The sequence below is a fragment of the Saimiri boliviensis genome, chromosome X (assembly GCF_048565385.1).
Source record: "Saimiri boliviensis isolate mSaiBol1 chromosome X, mSaiBol1.pri, whole genome shotgun sequence".
In the NCBI taxonomy this organism is placed as follows: domain Eukaryota; kingdom Metazoa; phylum Chordata; class Mammalia; order Primates; family Cebidae; genus Saimiri; species Saimiri boliviensis.
In genome coordinates this window covers 60,770,978-60,779,996 of record NC_133470.1, presented here as the reverse complement: position 1 = coordinate 60,779,996, position 9,019 = coordinate 60,770,978, and the positions used below count along the sequence as shown (strand labels likewise).

Below are 9,019 nucleotides of genomic sequence, written 5' to 3'. Positions count from 1 at the left end.
CAGAGGATGAGTTAACATGTAGCGACAAGGCACAGAAGAGAGCCAGGCACATAGTGAACGATGCAAAAGCGTTTCACGGATCCTCCCAAACAACCCTCCCAAGTGGCCACCCTCCCCGTCCCATCCCCTTCCACCTCTGCAAGTGAGCAAAAGCACTGCTTTGCTCAGGACCTCTTCTACTCCTGGAATGGTTAAGCTCTCTAAGAGTCGCAAACTTGCCGTGTGTAAATTGGTTTGTGATTTTAGTTTGCACCTTTAGGGTGAGTGACGATGAGCAGCTTTGAGGTATCCTAGACCATTGGTTGGACTTCACACTTCATTGAATAAACGACAGTGGAGTGAGGGAGGCTGGGAGAGATGGAAAAACTCTGGCCTGCCAAACCGCCACACTCACATGCCAATCAACTCTCCTGGGCACACAGCCACGTGCCAATTTGACCACCTATTGTAAGAAAAAGAAATAAAAGGCATACAAATTGCAAAGTAAGAAGCTCAATTATCTCTGCCTGCAGATGACATGATCTCACATGGAGAAAACCCTAACGTGCACTCCACCAAAAAATGGTCAAAACTAATAGACAAAGCCAGTGAAGTTGCAGAATGGAAAAGTAACATGCGAAAATCACTCGCATTTCTATGCCCTAACAACAAACTATCAGAAAAAGATACACGGTAAACCAATGTATTTAGAATACCAGGAAAAGAACAAAACCCTTCGGAATACATTTATCCAGGGAGGTAAAAGGTGGGCATAATGAAACCGATCGAACACTGAGGAAAGACACATCTCGTGTTCATGAAGGGGAAGTTAGTTAAGATGTCCGTGTTACTCAAAGCCGTTACTGGTTCAACACAGCGAGTGAGTCCCTAGGAAGACGACAATGGGGTTTTTCACCGCACTAGCAGAAACAACCCTAAAACCTCTGCTTCTTGACTGTGGGCCTCCCTGCCCATGTTCCTATTGGGTGCTACCTCTTGGTGTAGAACGGATGCTTGCAGCTCCTCTGTGCTCCGGGTGCTTAACGTGCATCATGACATTTACTCCCCCAAACTGATGACCTGGAGACAGCTCTCCCCTTGACCCCTGCCTTACAGATGGCTCTCCTTGGAAAGTAGGTGCCTGGCCAGAGGCGGCAGGATAGCAAGAAAGAGGTGGGTGGAGAGCTCCAGTGCCCACTCTAAATGGAGCGCAACCAATCAAATGACAGGTGTCCGGGCAAACCAAGCACCCATGTCCCGATTGGGTAAAGCTCAGAGACCTCGCCCAACAAGGGGTGCGCTGGCTGGCGAAGGACACACCAGTGAGAAGGGGCACTGCGGGCTTAGAGGGTGCGCAGAAGCCGTGAGATGTCAGGGACATCTGTCGCCTGTGCTGAGGGCTGTGGTGTCCCGCAGGCCTTCCTGTTCCTGTTGCGTGGCCCCCTCAGCTGGGCTTGCCTGGGCTTAACTCTCCCCTCCCACCGTTACCAGGAAGACCGTCTCCACACAGCCCATGCTGACTGGACTGGGGCTGTAAGTTCCTCCAAGGAGGTGTCCTTTTTGGAGGCAAGTTTCGGCCCAGAGGGTGGTGAACAAGGCTGGCGCCCTCACTGCAAGCTCAGGAGCACCACTGGGCCACGGCCACATCCACAGCCTTCATTTGGGGTGCTGCGAAGCAGTGTGTGCAAGAGCGAGGGCGAGGGTGGGTTCGCAGATCCGAGTGGCATCAGTGTGGAGTCAGACAGCGAATTGATAGAGGAGGAAAGGGTGATGCTCTGGGGCCGGGAAGCCCCGCCTGGCACCCCGGTCGACGACCAAGGGGACGCTGTGGACTGCTCGTCCTACCTGGCCGAGGAGCCAGCCGCCATCGTGCCACCCACCAGCGTCCAGGGACACCCGTCCCCAGAAGGCGCCGCTGCCAGAGGGTCCGCTGACAACTGGGCGGGACTGGAGGTCGGTCCCAGTGAGAGAGGCGCACTGGGCCCCAGGCCTGGAAAAAGGCATCATGCCTCGGCCGGCCCTCGCCACGTCACTGGTCCTGGGGCAGGCCCAGCCTGGCAGCACCTGCAAAGGGGCTCGAAGAGCAGATGGAGAGTCCGCGTGGATCCCCAGCAACCCTCCGCGAAAGGCCCCGCCGTGCTGTCTGTGGAAGACTCTGATTCCACAGATGAGAGCTGCGACTTGCGGACGATGAGGGTGGGCAGTCGCCGCAACGGAGGGAGCCAGGCCAAGCCCAGAGCCCCAAGAAAACAGCAGGCACACGGAGGCAGCGCCGGCAGCTTCCCGCCGGCGCCAGGCCCTTTCCTGACCTCTGCTCCGCGCGGACTCACTCCACTTGTGGAGAGGCCGGCTGTGGGAGAGCTGGAGACCTCTTCCTGGAAGAAAATGCAGAGCTGGGCCCGGGGAAAGGTGGAGGTCAGGCCCAGCTGCTGAGGAGCTGTCACGGCAGGGGCCCCGCCCCGGGGCCCTCGGAAGACGAAGATGGCCCAGGAGAAGAAACCCCAAGGAGGTGCCTCTCAACTGGCCCCGGGGAGAACATTTCCTATCCGCCCAGAGAGACTCTCAGCCACTCCCCAGGAGCCGGCCACCTTCCCGCCATTCTCAGGTGTGCGGCTGCAGGGGATGTCCAAGAAACCCCAAAAGCCTAAGCACAGCAGCCCTGCCAGGAGGAAAGCCACAGGAAGTAGGACCAGGGAGTCCCAGGCTGCGGCCAGAGAGGATAATGGCCCACATAGAGATGACGTCCCGGGGGCCCAAGTGAGTAAACCCTTCTCGCCCTCCTCTCCCTCTTCAAAGTCGTCCTCCTGTGTCTCCCCCCATGCCTCCTCTCTTCCAGCACACACCTGTTTACCCATGCCCCCTCTGTCCCTTGCTCAAGGGTTGTCATCGGGAGCCCAGGGACACTAGAATGCCCGATGGGGACCTTTGTCATAGGGGTACAGGTTAAAGGGGTACTAGGTGTGTGACGGGCAGGTCCTGCCTCCTCCTCCAGACAGGAGCTGGGATGGAAGGCAGGGCTGGCAGCTGGTTTGGATGGGGCGGCCCCTTCAAGTGTGGGGCACAACCCCGGGCCGTCTAGGCTCATCAGCTTCCTGATTCCTCCTTCCTTAGCTGTTGCCCGAGCTGGCTGGCAGGGGTCCCAGACTACCTCAGTGTCCCCAGTGTTTTCCCAGGCTGGGCTCTACCTCCTGGCCTGAGGCTGACTGAGGGAGAAAGTGCTAATGAGATTAGGCTCCAGAGTCTCCACCGTACCACAACCCCTCCCGACGTGTACTCACCGCGCGCCCCCACCGCCAGAGCGACTCCGAAATTTCTGTTTTAGCCTCCCCCACAGAGACCAGGGCTGTCTTGCCCGTCCACACGTCTTGGAGACTTCAGCAGTGGCCAGACCAACATCAAACCTCCACAAGTTCCAGGAACTTCAGAGCCCTCGGCCTACAGCCTGGGAGGCCTCCTGCTCAGACGCGGTGCCCGCTCCGGTGATCACATCTCACCGGTTTGATAGGGGTGGACGGGAGAGGGATCGGGGAGGGAGGGAAACCTCTGGCTCTGTCGCTTCTGGGGGCTCAGCCTTGTTCCCAGGCTTCCCTTCCCACCCAGGCTGCTGTCCCATGGGAAACGGGCTGTCGATGGGGCTGGCTTTAAGCCACCTCGTCGTCTCTGAGTGGGCTTTGTGTGATGAGGGCTGCTTTGGAGCAGCGCCCCAAACTCCAACTCTGCAAGGAGACTTTCAGCGGCACTGAGCCCTTTTCTGTTAAGTCCTGCTCAGCCACACTGGCCGTCCCTGGGCCTGCCTATGGCTGCTGCGCTGCTGGCGTCCAACCGGGAGTCACAATGCAGGGGGTCACAGGTGCAGCACATGGGCCCACACTGGGGAACACGGAAGGCGGTCCCACAGGGAAGGTTGGAGCTGCTGGGCAGAGCAGGGCCAAAGTGTTGCCAGCAGAGGGTGATGCTGCCTCAGGTTAGACACCGCCAGGCCCTTTCCTCCTCACTGGGAGAGTTAGAAGCTGGATTTTGTGTTCTCTTTCAGGTGGCCAGCAGCCAGCTGTCCATCCTCCAACACCGGAAAGACAGCAGCCACCCCCCGGAGCCCAGGGATGTCTCCGGGTAATGCTTTGTGTAGCTCCTGGAAATAGAGGTCCACACTATGTGGTGGGATCCGTGTCCAGGTTAAACTGATTTCTGCATCCCCCCACACCCCATGCCCCAGACTCCACCTCCACACCCCACAGAGGGGAGGTGCCTCTTTTCGACTGAGGGTTCCATGCCAACCCACCTCACCAACGGGCTGCAGACTATGGCTGCTGTAAGGGCTGGGGGAGAGAGGGAGGACAGGGAGAGAGGGGCCCAGAATTGACTAACCATTTCTCTTCCTCCCGTGTCTGGCGGTCTAGTGCATATGGCTGCAGAGGGAAATAGAACATCTTACAGAGCGGCTAGGTCTGACGGAGCCCTGGCTGGGGCAGGGATGGGCAGTGCTGTCTTCCTGCAGGTGCCGAGGGTGGGGGTGGGGTGCAGGTGCAGGCTGCATCACCGGGACTGACTTTCCTCTGGGGAAGAGAACCAAGCAGGCCTGGCCCTGGAGCCTTCCGTGCCTTTCCAGCCGGGGGTGTGCACAGACAGCAAGGGTCGTCTGAACTCCATGTACACTTTGTCCACGAGTCCCAGAGATCTCCTTCTCTTAGGGCCATTAGAGATACCACGTGTGTTTTCCCTTTAACTGCTGCCTGGTACGGCTTGTGCGGTTTTTGCTTGGTGGCTGGCGTATCTGTCTTGGAAACACGTTCTGAACGGTTCTGGGATGCCCCAACACCTCAGAACCACTTTCCCGCTTAGAAGGCATTTCCACACTTAATTCAGATGACGGGTGGGTGAGTCAGTCCCAGGGCTGCTGGAGTTTCATGTTGCAGGGCTAGGCGGTTGGTTCCCCACGGGAGCAGGGGGTGGCTTTCTGTTTCACTGGGTCTAGAGTGCCCGGTTCTGCCTCTCGTTTCAGGAGCCGTGAGATGCTTTCTCAACAAGTTTAAAGACTTTTGAAGTGAGTGTTGAACACATCATGCCCCTTGCCACAATCCCGGTAGCATAGGAGGGCTGTGGGCTGGCCCTGGCTGGGGGTCGGTGCCTGAGCCTCTGTCTTTCACAGAATGGAGTCAGTCTTCCGATAAGACAAGCAGCTGCTGGCTTTGGAGCCCCAGACCTGTAGCCAAGCTGCTTTTCTCGGTATCCTCTTCCACCAGGGCTGCCTCCCTTCCACTGCATTTCACCCTTCCTGATGCAGTTCAAAGCAGTTTCAAATAAAATTGTTCTCATATTCTGTGGTCTGTGGTCTGCCCTCTCTGCGATTGTTGGGAGTGTTGGGGGGTGTGAGGTGTTGCTCCTTTCCCTGGCGCTGGAAACAGTTCCCCTGGATCTCTGTGGTGGGCCTCTCCCTGCTGAGTGCCTGGGCCGGCCTCTAGGCAGCAGCCCTGCACTGGGGCTCACCATAGTGCCCTGGGTCCAGGTGCTGTGGGGGCCCTGTCTGACCAAAGGAGCATTTTCTCCCTTTCCTCGACATGCCCTGCTCATGGTCCCTCCCCTTCTCCTCGTACTTTAGGGTCTCACAGATCCCCTTCTTCAGTGCTATTCTCCCTCCACTTCAGTAGTAACTGACAGCCTCCTTCCAGAGCTGGGTCTCTCTTGCCTTTCCACCTGGGGTTCACTGTCCCGGTTCTGCCCTGTCACCATCCTTACCGTCAAAAGCATCCTTGCTCTCCCCCGTGGCCTGACACAGGAGACCTTTCCTGCATGGTTATTTCTGTGCTGTTGTGGAACACGACAGAGCCCATCCTCTCCTCTCAGGGGCCCAGTCCTCTTTCTGGAACTATTCTGTCCCTCCGGTGCCAGCACCCGCACACAGGTCATCTGGGCCAGGAACCCTCACAGCATCCTCAGTTCCTCTCTCAGCCGTCACCTTTGAACCTGTTACCCAATCCCGTCAGGTCTCCTCCTCAGTTTCAGTAGCCAGGTGGAGGCAGAAGCCACATCCCGGTGGGTGGCCAACAGGGAGCTTGGAAGAAAAGGGCCGGGTAGTCTCTTGGTTGGAGGTAGGGGCAATGGTCTGTTCTGGAGCCAAACTGATTCTTGGTGTCCTATCAGCAGCCAACAGCGCCTTCTGCAGCCAGTTGGCTCCAGACCCTTGATTTGAAAACGGTCAGCTGCTTTCCACGGCAAGCGTGGATGCTAGGCATGGCTGTTCTTGGATAGTCTCTGTCAAATATTGTTCCTCCACACCTAAGGCCTCAGGTTTTCTGGACAGGATGCTTCCGTGTCCTTGCTCACTGTTCCAGACTGCCTTCAAGGTCACATGAGATTTCGTTGAGCTCCCTGTTTGCCCTTCACCCTCCCTGACAGTTGGGATCACTTCCTTCCTTCAGCTGGAATCATGGGCTGGGCAGGCCCCAGACTTGGGCACAGATTCCGGTTCCAGAGAGGAGGTACATATAGGTTCTGCCAGATCCCATTGCCAAGAGACTGGGTGTTGAGCAGACGAAGACAGGAGAAATGCAGATACCATTCAAGGTTATCATGTGTATGTGTGTGTGCACCCCTGCATGCTCCTGCTGAGGAACATTAAGTTTACTCTGCCCCCATGGCTCCCCTATGGAAGATACTTTTAGTTTGTGATTAGTGGTAGGCGAGTAATAGCTGCCTACCTTATGTATTTTTAAGTTATAAGTAAAAATAGAACACCTGTATATTAATGAGAATCACCTGACTAAGAGCAAATAAATACGTGGATTAAAGGCTGCTCGAAGCCGTCAGTTTGGAGAGCTGTCAGCCCCGCAAGCTCTTAGGCTGTTGGCTCGCCAGGATAGATCCATTCTGTTGTACTATCTGGGTGTCTGCCTCTGAAATACCTTCAGTGCCACCTGGGTGGAGGTCTCCTGTCGGAGCTGGATCTCATTAAGTGGTGCCCAAGTGTAGGGACTCGAACCAGGGATAAAGAGTTGCCTGAGCAATGGAGAAAGGAGAGGCTAAGCTGAAGGTATCCCGAGTACTATTAGAAAAAAATCCCCGGGGTAAACTGGGGAGCTCGAAAGTAGCCCAGGAACGTTTGAGAAAAAAATCCCCCAGGTGAGTTAGCCAGGAGCCTGGAAGTAGGCCGAGAATGTTAGGAAAATCTCCCAGGGTAAGATGGGGAGCTCTGAATTAGCCTGAGAACGTTTGAAAAAATCTCCCAGGGTGGCAGCTGGGGAAGCTCAGTAATATTGGGGTAACATGGGACAGAGATCAAGTAAACGCGGGGCTTATTTGGTGTGGTCTGTTTGGGCTTTGGTGCATTCTGCCCTGGAGGTGTTGAGGAGAACATTCAGGAGAGGGGAAGGAGTGTGATGAGCTGCGGACAGAGCTGGTTCTGGGTATGCATCCACTTGGGAATCAAATTAATCAGGGTGCTCTCCCTTGAGGTAGAAAGGGCTGATTTATGGAGTGGAAGCTGTGGTGAAGGACCCGTGAAGGATGGAATGGCAAAAGCAGGGCTGAGATCTACCTTTCACAAGAGGTGCTGTTCAATTCTAACACCTAGGAGGGCGTGGAATGGGATGAAGGGGATATCCCCAAACACAGGGACGGGTGTACAGACTCTCAGAAAGCTGGAATTGGCTCAGGCCATGGTCAGGCAGAGCCTTCCGCTTCTAGGGGAAATAAGTGCAGAAACTGAGGCTCCTGGGATTAGCAGAATCCATCTGGGCCCCAATGGAGAGAAGGAGGTCCAGTCCCTCCCCTCATTCAGTGCCCCCCTCTTGCTTTTCCCTCAAGCCTCCTCTCCCACCAAGAAGAATGTGGGGCCTGGCCTGAAGAGTCTTAGACCCCCCTCCTCCTGCCTTGTCCTGCCACTCAGCTCAGACGGGCTCTGGAGGTCTGCCGAGCTGCGTGCCTGCCCTTGATGCAGCCACAGTGGTGGAGCCCTGAGCAGAATCCCACCTGCACCAGGTGCCAGGGTTCCCACAGGGACATCTCCAGATGGGAACTCTCACTCTGCCAGCAGAAAAGAGCCTATCCTCTTCAGACTCCAGCTAGGGACAAAGATGTGTGGGTCTCCTAGGATGCCCACCAGCCAGAGTCCCCAAGGGTGGCCGTCCAGGCCGTGGCGCAGGCCCAGGGCACTGCACACGGGGATGTGAGATGGCAATCGTAGGATCACAGTGGCCATGGTGAGTAACAGCCACGGACTTTAGCCCACCTGGAACACACTCCTGGGTGAACTCGGACAACCTCATGCACATCTGTCCTCAACCTCCATTCCGAGAACTCCTTTCTCCCACACCTGTGTTTGCCAGGTACAACAGCCATGTAGGCTGTGGCCGCCAGGGCATCCGTGCAAACTCTATCTGCAGGATTCCAGGGTGCCCTGTTCACACGATCCAGTGTGAACAGTGCCCCTGTGGTTATGCAATGTTGAAGTCCGGTCACTAACATGCAGAGCAAGGAACAGAAGGTTGGCAGGGTTTTGGAACCCTCCCGTTTGCCCCACCCTGATCACTACTTCCTCCTTTGCACACCCCAGAGGTACTCTGCTGACTTTTCCAATAATCACTCATTTTTTTCAAAGGATTAATAATTCCCAGTTAACAACCCTCACCAAGATATAAAAGTTAGAGGCAGTTAAATGTAAAATTATGTGTAAATATATTTTAAATTATACTTTAAGTTCTGGGATACATGTGCAGAACATACAGGTATGTTACATACGTATACATGTGCCTTGGTGGTTTGCTGCACCCATCAGCCGGTCATCTACATTAGGTATTTCTCCTAACGCTATTCCTCCCCTTAGCCCCTGATCCCCCAACAGGCTCTGGTGTGTGATGTTCCCCTCCCTGTGTCCATGTATTCCCATTGTTCAACTCCTATTTATGAGTGAGAACATTCGGTGTTTGATTTTCTGTTCTTGTGTTAGTTTGCTGAGAATGGTTTCCAGCTTCATCCATGTCCCTGCAAAAGACAAATCCATCCTTTTTTGTGGCTGCATAGTATTCCATGGTGTATATGTGCCACA

At 55.4% G+C, this 9,019-nt stretch overlaps 1 protein-coding gene across 1 annotated transcript; it reads left to right on the top strand.

The window, feature by feature from the left end:
* The first annotated feature begins 1,347 nt into the window (after nucleotides 1–1,347).
* LOC101045044 (uncharacterized protein CXorf49-like) lies at nucleotides 1,348–8,436 on the top strand. Its single transcript, XM_003944463.3, is given in 7 exon segments — nucleotides 1,348–1,572; nucleotides 1,574–1,639; nucleotides 1,642–2,736; nucleotides 3,302–3,458; nucleotides 4,013–4,089; nucleotides 4,377–4,474; nucleotides 8,301–8,436. Coding segments are annotated over 7 exon segments (1,854 nt in total).
* The last annotated feature ends 583 nt before the right edge of the window (nucleotides 8,437–9,019 follow it).